A 12,327-nucleotide genomic window follows, 5' to 3' on the forward strand; every position below is an offset into this window, starting at 1 on the left:
TCAACCGAAGGTGCTACATGGGAAGGATTAAATATTTTTAAGCATCCAAACTTGATTTGTTTGAGGGAAAGCAATCTTAGGGAGGGAGAACTAGCACAAACCCCCTTTTCCAATAAGTTTCCATAATGTTTCATCAGCCCATTTCCCATTTCTCATGGGACTTAAGAAATAATAATAGATAAATAATTTTATAATCTTTAAGTAAGTTATACTCTTTATGTCATCATAAAGTGACTATTTAAAGTGCTTTTAGAAAGTAGACTCCTAGATTAGGGTTTTTTGTAATGACATATTATCATAAAATGGATGCTTAGAGTAGGGATCGTTGTATTTAAAACACATATTTTATTTAATCCTCCTAAGTGGTATCGGAAAAGGAATTTTGAGAATTTGAAAATACATCTTTTTGTAGGGAAAATTTGGGTTTCAAATGTCTATATACATAAGACAAATGATCAAAATATGCATTCTTTGTATCAATCAAATTCGTTTCAAATAGATTGAGCACTTGTTCATCTTTGACTTTGGGGATAAAAAGCCTATATGATAGATATTTGAGGATGAGAAATCTTTGATTTCCATAATTGTATTGGTGGATAGAAACCCACTTAGAAATCACATTCAAGCTTTAAAGGTTTTGGATTTGGAATATCGTTTATTCAAGGCAAAAATTAATGTTTGGGAAATTGACATGGTGTCAATTTTTTAGGGTTTTGGGTGGCTTTCATGGCACTATATTTCTAGGTTTGAGGTAGCTTTCATAAATTAAAAACTTTACAAATTTTTGTTGATTATTACAACACATTATGTGCTAATTTTGGACAAATAACTTAGCTCCATTCGTGTAGAATTTGGGTAGTTAATTTAATGCCATTTTGGGATTATTAGTAGCTAGGACAATGCCATGAATCACTACTATTTACTCTAATTTATTGTAATAAAGATTTACAATTCTAGATTAGTTTCTCTTGAGGATAATTTGTTGAATAAGAAATAGTATATATAAATTGTGTGTGGGTTGTGCTATTTGTTCATATTTCATGAGGGTTTAGATTTTATTGCTACAATGCTTGTGATCTTTGGAGACGAAAATCTATCTCAAAGATTTTGATTTGGAACAAATGTCGATTATTGTATGCTCTCATCTTACCCTTCTTGAAACCTAGTGATCAAAAGGTGTTGAGAATTTGTGAAGTGGGTTGAATTGTTAAATATCATGTATTATTTCATTGTAGGATATTACAAAGGTATAGAATCTTTATCAAAGATATACATTCTTTCATCAATGAGCTAAGTGCCCCTATCCATTGCATTCACTTTTTGTAGTTTAGAATTCAATTTTAGAATACATTATCCACAACCATCACACATTTAATCTAGGCTAATTATTGCTTATGTGAGAGCATTTCACTTCATTAGCCTAGAATAATATTAAAGACTTTACAAACATAAGTTATTCTCAATTTTTTTAATATATAATGTAGACACCTAAAAATGGTCAACGCTTGTGGAATCATACTTTAACATTTACGCATTGCCTCATTTTAGGTTTTTGCGTCACATTAACATTTCTCCTATGTCATGCACTTGGTTTTTATCATTTGCGGGCATTGAGTCTTTCTTCTGTGTTCTTCATTCGTCTCGCTCTCAAATTTGGTCTTGTCGACAACAATCTTCAGTCATGATTTTGATCGATCTTATCTTGTCGCATCAATGTGCGTGCTCATTTGTCATCATTTTGGACATCGTCAATCCTAATTAGGGTTTTGTTCTCTTATCAATCTTGTCATCTGGCGATCAATTTGTCATCAATCCTTATCATTTTCAATCTTGTCGTTTTAACGATCGATTTGTCATCGATCGTTGTCATGTTCGATCTTGTCATTTTGCGATCGATTTGTCATCGATCGTGGTCATTTTCAATCTTGTCATCTTGCAATCTATTTTGTCATCGATCCTTGTTCTCTTGTTAATGTTGTCATTTTGCGATCAATTTGCCATCGACCGTTGTCTGTCTCAATTATGTCAATTTGGATCAATTTGTCATTGTTCCTCGTCAATTGGCACATTTATCAATTAAATCATTTATCACATTGGTCCTTTGTTAATCAGAGTCAAATCGATATCAATTATCTTTCATCAAGACCTAATTGTCATCTTTGCATTGCTAATTCATCTTCTAGGGTTTCGTGATTTAATCATTTAACCTTGTTTGTCATTTTTCCCTTTAGGATTAATAAATTATTTATTTATCCTAAGTCTTCTCATCACAATTAAATGATAATTTAATTGGCTAATTATTCCTCTTTTTGTGAATTAATTAATAAATGACAAATTATTAATTAATTCACTTAATTTCTAAATTCCTAATTTTCCTCTTTGTGAATTAATTAATAAATGAAAAATTATTAATTCATTCACTAATTTCCATTTTTCTAATTTTCTAATTCCTAATTTCAATTTCCTCCTATTTCTCTCCTAATTTCATGGGAATGACATTTCAATTTGTCATAATTTGTCATAATTGACAATCAATCAATTTTGACATAGAAATTTGTCATAATTTGTCATAAATTATCAATCAATCAATTTTGCATATAAAGTGCAAATTTCCATTTGAATTGAATCATGCTAATTTGATCATTTCTCCAATTTATCTATAAATTGGATGAATTTCTTCAATCTCAATCTAATAATTAGATTATCGAATTTCTAATCACTTTGTTAAATCAATCACACTTCGAGTACTCTTGTGCCAATATCTTGTCTACTTGCTTTCATCTCATGTGTATGCACTTGAAGGTGAGATCCACAAACAAAGGCTATTTGGAGAAGAAAGAAGGACAATGGAGCTGCATGAAGGAAACATTTAGATCTACATTTGGTTTGCATAGTCTTTAGTTTTGAATGTTTCATTTTCATGTCTTTATTGAGTGTGTTAGGATAGATCATTGCATTTTAGTTTTCGTGATTGAGCTAGATTAGTTTTGATATGCTTTGATGATTTCCACATTTCCTAGCTACAATTAATCTATTAAATATTGTCAATATCCAAGTCAATCATTTAGACAAGATATTTAATAAATGAAAAAGTCCATCCATCTTATATAAATACACTTTTATAACATAATATTAATAAAAACTAAAAAATATATTAAAAATTAACATATTAATTATTATTATTTTTTAAAAATGCATCCATTATATTGGATAGATGTTACCACAAATCTAAATATTCTGATATTAATAAAAGATATTAAAGAAAAAAAATAAAAAATATTCTTGTAGGCATAATGAATTACTCAAAATGTCTAATAAAAAGAAATCTATCCGTCTAAGAAAATAAAAATTTAAAATAAAAAAATATCAAATATTAAATTTTTTATATAAAAAGTACATCCATTACACTAGATAGATGTTGCCACCACCAATTAAAAATCAGCAATATTGGAATCTAACTCTAAAAATAATAATAAAAACAGTAGAGGTATTTTTTTATTTATATACCTATCAATAATCAATTAAATAAACAAGATATCCATATCCATTAGGTACAAATAATTTTTTAAATAATTAATTAAAAGTAAACGAACACATTAAATGAATTTAACATACTAACTATTTTTTAAATTAAAAAATCACGTGTATCGTCCTCGATAGACGTTGCCTCGAATGGGGGTGCGGAACAGGAGCTCTAAAAGGGATTTGGTCCCACGATCTAGAATTTAATTTAGAGATCCACTGCCATGCTCCGTAGGATATGCAATTTTTAATTGGCTGGGTTGATTGTATTTCGGAACATGAAGTCTCGCACTTGCTATTTGGCGCAGTGAATCGCACTTTCATTGCTATGATGAGATGCGCAGGCCTAGGTAACAGAATTTGGTACTCCAATACTTGATCATATAGAATCAGATCTTCACTATTGGAGCCGTGGAGGCTCCAAATTGATTTGATATAGGATACAATACATTCAAGATGCTTGCATGTCACTCGCAATTAGCGGTGGTTCGGTCAACTACATTTGGATGCGGAGTAATCCCTTGTTCTTCCTCCTCTAACCGCAAGAATTATATAGAATTAAAGGTTGGGCGCAGAAAAAATGGAGTTAGTTTCAATAGATTTTCGAAACCCAATATCCATTATAGAATGACAGTGGAGGGGTCTTCTGAATTGCGTGGAGATGGTCATGATGGAAGAGAAGAAAAGACCCTGACCCTAAATCCAAATTCTGTTGATGTAAATATAGTTCAGTCTTCCATACCAGGTACCCCCAATTTTTCATTTTTCAAGATGGTTTGGTGATTATGAGCATTGAATTTCCATAATCCAATTTAGTGAATTTTGAAGAGAAAGCTGTGTACTAATTTTTACATCAATATTTGTGATCACATTGCCCGGCTCCAAATGGTTTGCATGCCTCCAAGGCCTTGTAAGAACACATTAATATGCAATGTACATACCCAAAATCCTCTTACCTGTACGAGACTCAAATGGGTTTTGACGTTGATTCTTGTGGGTCTAATTAACTCGTCGTTAAATTTACCTTCCTTCCAATAACCATGTAATGTTGTTAGTGTAGTCACTGCCTACAAATAGATAGATTCAAATTCTTCCAATCTAATCTTGATTGGCATACTCGTACCTCTGTCACTAACCTATGCCAGATGAATTTTGATAGGGTAGTTCAATGCCTCTCAATATATGTAGGGAACTTGGGAGATATGCCTTATGCTAGCTTGCAAACTAGTTCCTCTAAAATCAAATTTCTTGTGTCTGTTTGAATTCTATGCTACGGTCTTTTTATCAAGATTCTTATTGAATATTCAGGCAAAGAAGAGTTTTCACTGTATGTTCATTTGAAAAGGTTCGATTTTTTTTAAAACCCCCTGCATGCAGTGTCCTGCTTGAGAGCAAGTGGTTTCCATTCAATAGGATGAGTGGCACGGTACATATGTTAGAAACAAACCATTAAAGGGACCTAAGCAGAAGCAGAAATAGTTTTTCAACACCCCTGCATGCAGTTTCTGCTTGAGGGCAAGTGGTTACCCTTCGATACTACGAGTAGCAAGGTACTCATATTCAAAGCAAATCATAAAAGGCCCCTTAGCAAAAGCAGAAAGGAAATTTTTTCTTCAAGGAGGGGCATTATAGTTTGGCAGGGATCTCTCCTTGGCTAAGAAAAAAATACTCTTTGAAATAAGATATAGGATATAATCATTAATCTAATGCTAATCCCTCTGTTCTTCCATGGGCACATACATAATTGGCTTATATATGCATATGGTTGGGGGCTGATCCCTACCCTTAAAAGGAAAAAAAAACAAAAAGTGCAGGCTGCTCATACGTGGGGGCACATGGAGTTTATATGTCTTGCAAGGGTTTCCCATGGATGCTTTGAATGTTTTTCTTAGATCAATTATGATGCCAAAGAATTCTTCTTATGTGAAATTCTTTTGAGGTATTGCATAGTCTGGCCTGTATTACTATCAAGGTTGAAGAAAATGTATTGAACATAATGAAATGATTTGTCAACACTTGTATTAGTTAAATGGCATTTTAGTATATGTTTAAAGGGCCATGCCACTTCCAGTCATGAAGAAGTTGATGTGAAATGAAAAATAATTGCAATTGACTTAAAATTGTTTGCCCTCAATGTTCCCCAGTCAAGGCTGGAGATATACGTAACTTTCTCATATGGGTGTTTTTTGTGGGGTCAAACCTCTGTACTAAAAAACATTAGATAATCTGTCACTAGGGAGAGTTTATTTGATTTCTGAGCATTGTGGTGAGTTGCCATGTTTTTTGACATTTCTAGCAGCATAAATTGATTGGATAAATTGTAAAACTGTTTTGAAATATTAAGGGTAGTTGATTGAAGGTTAACTCATTGAGATTAGGGTGTAGCATGTCTGTGTCCTATTACCCCAAGAATGTATGGCAATGCATAATGCCAGATAGGCTCTATTGATGAGTATTGCCCAGGAATAACATGTCAGGCCCTTTTAAATTTCCACTAGCTGCCATATAAATTATTGCGATTTTCTAATCACAACTGATTACAGGAATGTGCATAATAGATTGTGACACCATGAATATGCAGTTGTTGCTTCAAACATAAAAGCAACTTGTCCAGAATATGCACCTTCTGTTTCAAAAATGAGAAGGATGCCACCAAGAAAAGAACAACAAAAAGCAGGAAAAATAAAACTTGCAAAATAAAATCAGTAGTGGGAACGCCTAGGTATGCTCTTGCTTCAACTTAATTCTATCATCTGATGACATCACTCTAATGACCATGCAAGAGGGTAGGGTTACCTCTAATTGTGAGACTACTAACCACAGCTTTCACAAACAGGTGAGGATGGAATGAGAATGGACCTCCATTTACTAGGTGAGGATGGAATGAGAATGGACCTCCATTTACTAGGCGAGGATGGAATGAGAATGGACCTCCATTTACTAGTCCAAGGAAAAGTGAGGATCGTTTCATCCATCCAAACACACCAAGACACAATTGCACATCCAAAACAATATGGAAACGACATTCAAACCATGAGGAATGCCAAACTCGGAAGGTTGAACAGCACAGTGAGTCACTATCTCTACCTAATCTCTCAAGACACTGCCCGATTCCTCTTGAGGCATGATTTACACCTCAAATGGAAGCATAGCTGACAAAGGACATAAAATACCATCAAATCAAGTCGATAGGCCTTTGAGACAAACACTAGGAAACAATTTTTATTTATGAAACTTCTTTGAAAAAGCCTTTGAGACAAACACTAGGGAACAATTTTTATTTATGAAACTTCTTTGAAAAAGTTTGGGAAGCACTTCTTATCTCATGATCATGCCTATTGAATAGGATTGCCCCTTTAGTCTAGAATTGTCTAGGCAATTCTAGGATTGCCCAAGCTATCTTAAGATTGCCCCTTTCATTAGCAGACTCACCCTTGTGCAAAATAGGCAATTCTAAAAAATGCATAAAGCCTCTAATGTACAACGGGGTTCTTGGAGACTCCAAAAAAGACATCAAAGACATCTAAAGGCTCCTCTACAAGCCTACTAACAAATTTTACTCTTAACACAAATATTCAACCTCCCAAACAAGGACAAGGCTCACAAGGTAGAAGGCTAGTGCATGACAAGCTAATGCAAGCCAAAAGGGTTGAATACCAAACATGTTGTAGCATTCACATTCAAAGTGCTGATTTAAAATAAATTGAATCAATGATTTTAACATACTAAGCCTCAATGTAACATGTTTGAAATGTACAAACACCATAAATTCATATTTAACCAAATTATTACTTAAACATAAGCAAAATGTTTCTTATACTTCAAATGCAACAAAAGCGTACAAGAACAATCTCAAGTCCAAATTCCATAGGCTTGAACCTACAACATCATACTAAATATTCTAGCTTAATCATTGCATTAATAACAAAGTATGACATTAGCAACAAGTATCATTTCAACTTCCAATACAAACTATGCATACACATCTTAGAATTAGGACTTCTCACATCATAATAAATACTGACAAGATGAGATACAAAATCAGCACCAATAACAACATACACATATTACAATGTAATGGTTCTCACCCACATGTAGATCCTTTAAATGAACATTAAGATAATTATTTGAAAGTTGCAACTCACTATAACATTTAACTTTAACTATTTTAGAAAGAGACAAATTGGTTGTGGGTACATTACATAATATTAATTAATTTAATGTGAAATAATATTCAACATATAATATCGTCAAAGTTTCAATATTTAGTATTTATTATTTATAATTAGTATTATATTTCACTTTTTTAATTTTTAATTTTAGCAGATTAATAATTTTATATATATATTAAAAAAGTATTTGGCATATGCAAGTACCTATCTCTTGCCTTTTCCAAAAAGTAACGTATTGGTGTTGGTGCTTGTCTCTTGTACTTGTACCAGTACCAATCTCTTGGCAACTATGACATGAACCAACATTAAGCATATAGTCCCAAACATGGCATGCTCAAACATCAGACACAAGTTGTCCTTCAAACACTTGTCAACCGGTTCAAAAATGTGCTTTGACCCAAGCAATACTATAGGATGAGGACAAGGTAAAAGAAAATGTAGATGGGGCCTTACAGATTCTATTTCTTATATTGTGCTAGGGTAATTTAAGGAAGATTTCTAGAATTTTGAAAATCCAATGATTTTTTTTCAATATTTAGCTTCGATCTAAAAATATTCTTCTTTTTTTGTAAGATTTTATATTTTAGAAAAAAAAAAGGTGCAAATCATCAAAGAAAAAATACCATTTTATAGAAATTAAGGTGAATTGTTATTTTTAAGTGATTTCAAATTGCACTCTTTTTTGGGGGGAAATTTGATAGAATTAACTAGTTGTTGAAAAATAGCCACTAAAGTTGTCCCTATGTCCTGTTGTGACCTAATCACACATCACCCCATTCAAATGAGGACCCCCTACATTTTTGCCCACTTGGTCTTTTGGGTAGTCTGGCAGCAATTTCTTTGATCTCCTCAAGTCTGCAAGTGTTTTGGTGAAATTTGGCTAAGTCTGGAAGCATGTATTTGTCTATTTTGGGGTTTTTATCCTTCAAGTCTTAGAGATGAGGTCAGTAGCCTAGGGCATTGTGAAATCTGAGTGAAGCATTGAAAAGAGAACCCTTCAACGAAGCTACCAGTGAAATTTGAGCGAATTTTGAGGACTTACTATTTTTAGTTAGTTTCATTGTGGCCCGGATTATTTTTAGTAGTGTCTATTTTTTGTTAGTCTATTTTTAGTAAGTTTCACAGTGTCTTGGTTTGCCCTAATTTAGTGTTCGGAAGAACTTACTATTTGTAGTAAGTCTTTTTTTTGGAAATATTTGGCAACTGGCAAAGCATTGACTACAACATATTCTTGAATATCCAGTTTTAAATTCGGAAAAGTAGATAAGCAAGCAGGTGATCAAATTTTGTCTAAGTTTGGAAATCCTTCTCGAAATGAACAGCGTAGGAAGAAATCCAACTTGGGCGCATTTCCCAAGGACAGGAGGATTTCTTCGAAATTTCCAAAATCCTTCACCAAGCCTCCAGAGTGCTCAGTTAGCCTCCTTGGGTGCATTTCGCAAGGAGAGGAGGATTCTTCAAAATTTCAAAATTCCTCCCTCACAACCAAAGTGGGTGCCTAGACAGCTTCCTGGGGCGCAAATCCTAAAGGAGAGAAGGATTTTTCCATTTTTTGAAAAATCCTTCACCTCATTCCAAATGCGCCCATGCAGGCTCCTAGGGGGCAAATTCAAAGAGCAGGAGGATTATTCCTCACAAGCAAAACACCCATGTATGCATACAGTCTTGGAAATCGTGAAAAAATGGCTAAATGTTGGAAATTTTTCTTCCTTGGACCCCAAGTAGGATAAAATTCTTGGAAAGTGGAAAAATGATTAAGTATTAAGGAATTCTTCCTTCAAGTCTCATATGTGCCAAAGCACTCTTAGGGCATGAAATGATGGAATTTCACGAAGAAATTTTCCTTCCCCACTCTCAAAATGCGCCCACCTCCAGGAAAGAGAGAAAAGATCATAGAATTTTTCTAAGTCAAGAAAAGCCTCCAGGTTTGGTATACCCACCTCCAGGAAAGAGAGAAAAGACCATAGAATTTTTCTAAGTCAAGAAAATCCTCCAGGTTTGGTATACGTTCATGGGTTCCTCAAAAATCGAAATTCAAGAATTTTATTAAGGCAAGAGAAAATCGTTCATGATATTTCATATGCGCTCGGGATAGAAAGAATCCTGTGAAAGGCAAGTTGGTAACATGCAAAATGGAATATTCTACATTACTAAAGCATAACTCAAGACATTATGGAAGTTCCTATTTTTGAAGTCAAGTATGACAAGTGGGGTTTGCCGGAATGGCAAGTTGTCTCACTCTCATTAAGGAAACATGAAGTGTGATTAATGCAGTTGCTAAATTTATCTTGATGCCAACTTAGCAACTTGGTGGACGAATTCCTATTTAAACAAGGCTTAAGATTTCATTCTTCACAACATGTTTTGAGAATTGAAGCAAGAGCAGGGCATGCAGAACAGCTAGGGCGTGGTTTTTCATCATCTAGAAGTTCTTTTTCCTTGAGAGGTTTTTATTTATTCCAAGTCAGGAATATGCTACATGGAATTCCTCCATTAAGTTTTTTCTAAGACATCCTTTATTCTGTTTTGTAGGAATGGCAGAGTCAAGCGAGGTGTCCAACACTTCTAGACAAACACAGATCAAGAATGAACAGAGGATTCCTCCTCGAAACAAAGATCATCTCAAAATGGAGAGAAGTCAATGACACCAACTTCAGAACATTCAAGTTGGAAGAATTTAGAAAGAGAATATTTGGTTAGGATAGACATCCTCCATCAGCTATCGCCAAGAATGTAATGTCCCCTTTTCTAGGTGACATGAGATGAGCAGGGGTTGACCTACCATTCGAGTTCCCATAGGTCAATGACATGGTTAGGGGACTCATTCTGAGGGTCATGGAGCTTTGGAGGGGCTCTGTGAGCCGTTTTGGACCTTCAGACGATAGTTCCTACATTTTAGGGAGGTCTCCTATTTTTTAGGGAGAACTGGCAGTTGACTGAATGACCACCTGGGGGACCAAGGAGTAGAGCAGGATCCTTTTGAGCAGTTACCGGTGTTTGGAGAGAGGCTCCTACTTTTTAGGGCGATTCCCTACTTTTTAGGAGGTTGTGGCAGTTTCCATATTTGAGGTTCCATGGGACCATAACATGGTTTCAGTTTCAGGAAGATTGGGTGTGTTTCCTAGTTTCTAGGAGCATCCCTAGATTTTAGGGATGGGACTGCCAGTTGGCCCATCTTGTCCGGCATCAGTCACAGATAGGTGACAAAGTCAGATTCATGTTTGGTTGGTAATTTTGGGCTATTATTGGATCTATGGAAATATTTTAATATATTTAAATATTTCCTAAGTTAGCGATTAAATAAATTAAAATAAGGCTATGTATATAGCCATTTTAGAGTAATAAGGGGTTTTTGGCTTCATCTGGTTTGATATGCCTATGTGTTATAGCTTGTTGGAAAGGTCTTGAACTTTGCTACATGATTCTCACCTCTCGGAATCTTTTTGGATGCTTGAAGCTATTTATTTACAATAAAGTGATATTTTTCTATAGATTGACACCATAATTGGGAAAGTGTCACTTTAATTATAAAGTGCAAGCTTTATTATTCTTTAGGGTTCGACTTGCAAAGGGAAAGGAGTTATAAGGAGATGAAAACCTATTTGATAGCATCTTTGATCATTTTGAAACTTGCGAATTTGGAAATTGCTCTGGAAGAGTGATTTTGGTCTGGGATGCAAACCCCAGGTCTGAGCTTGTTGGGACGTAGCCCTCAGCAGGATTTGATAGTGGATTTATCCAGGATTGCACAGAGATTGTCAAAGGTAGAAGACACATCTTCTTGGCTTGAAGATTCAGCGTGCATATTGGGGGTTTCAACAGGGCGGCTGGTCTATTTCAGCTGGCACGTGATTTGCAGCAGCTTCCACGCCTCCTTTGCAACCACGCCTTGTTTATATGTTGGCTTGAAGGGTTGTATTCAGCTTATTTGGTCTTCCTTGTTCGTTGCCAGTAATATTCCTCCATCTGGCATCAATCCAGATTGAGAACAGCTCCAAATAAATGTATGGATTCTTGCTGAATACAAAAGTAGGTTATTTGCCGGGTATGATTTGCAGTATTTTCAAATTGCTTAAGTGTTCTTACATATGAACATTGTTTACTGTTTTATTTCACAATTGTTGCTATTTATCACATACTTTACTTATTACATCAAAACCCCAAAAGAAACAATCCCTTTCTGCAACTTCTGTCTATTCTATAAGATCACCGGAAAATTACAAAAATATGGTATGTTTAATTAAGAATTTACGGCAGCAACAACAAAAGGATCCATTTGGGATCTTTCAAAGAAGATAGTTAGAAGCGTAATTGTGGCAGTTGTCGGCTTCCCTTCTGCCATCTAATGCCTGGAGCTGATCATGGAATGTGCAAAACATTATGACGCTGAGAGAAGAGCAATTATAGCGCCTAATGGCAGACTCTTGGCAAATATCTCCGCTGAAGCTTTTGGAATCCCCACATTCCAATCCATGATGTTCAAGACCAAGGAAAGAGCGACTTTGATTTATTGGTTCCGACATAGAAAGATGTGCTAGAATTGTCAACAAATCGTGGATGCAAGAGCCAAAGTCTCACCATTCAAAGATGCCCAAGCAACTCACCAACATGGACTTACAAACAAGAATATGGT

At 34.8% G+C, this 12,327-nt stretch overlaps 1 protein-coding gene across 1 annotated transcript in view; it reads left to right on the forward strand.

Annotated features, from left to right (window-relative positions):
- Positions 1-3,659: 3,659 nt before the first annotated feature.
- Positions 3,660-12,327, forward strand: part of LOC131065381 (adenylyl-sulfate kinase 3) — a 45,190-nt gene continuing 36,522 nt past the window's right edge. The window contains exon 1 of the mRNA XM_057999882.2: positions 3,660-4,267. Coding sequence (XP_057855865.2) covers positions 3,979-4,267 — 289 coding nt within the window. The 5' untranslated portion in view covers positions 3,660-3,978. The remainder of the gene's footprint in view (positions 4,268-12,327) is intronic.

The sequence above is a fragment of the Cryptomeria japonica genome, chromosome 1 (assembly GCF_030272615.1).
Source record: "Cryptomeria japonica chromosome 1, Sugi_1.0, whole genome shotgun sequence".
In the NCBI taxonomy this organism is placed as follows: domain Eukaryota; kingdom Viridiplantae; phylum Streptophyta; class Pinopsida; order Cupressales; family Cupressaceae; genus Cryptomeria; species Cryptomeria japonica.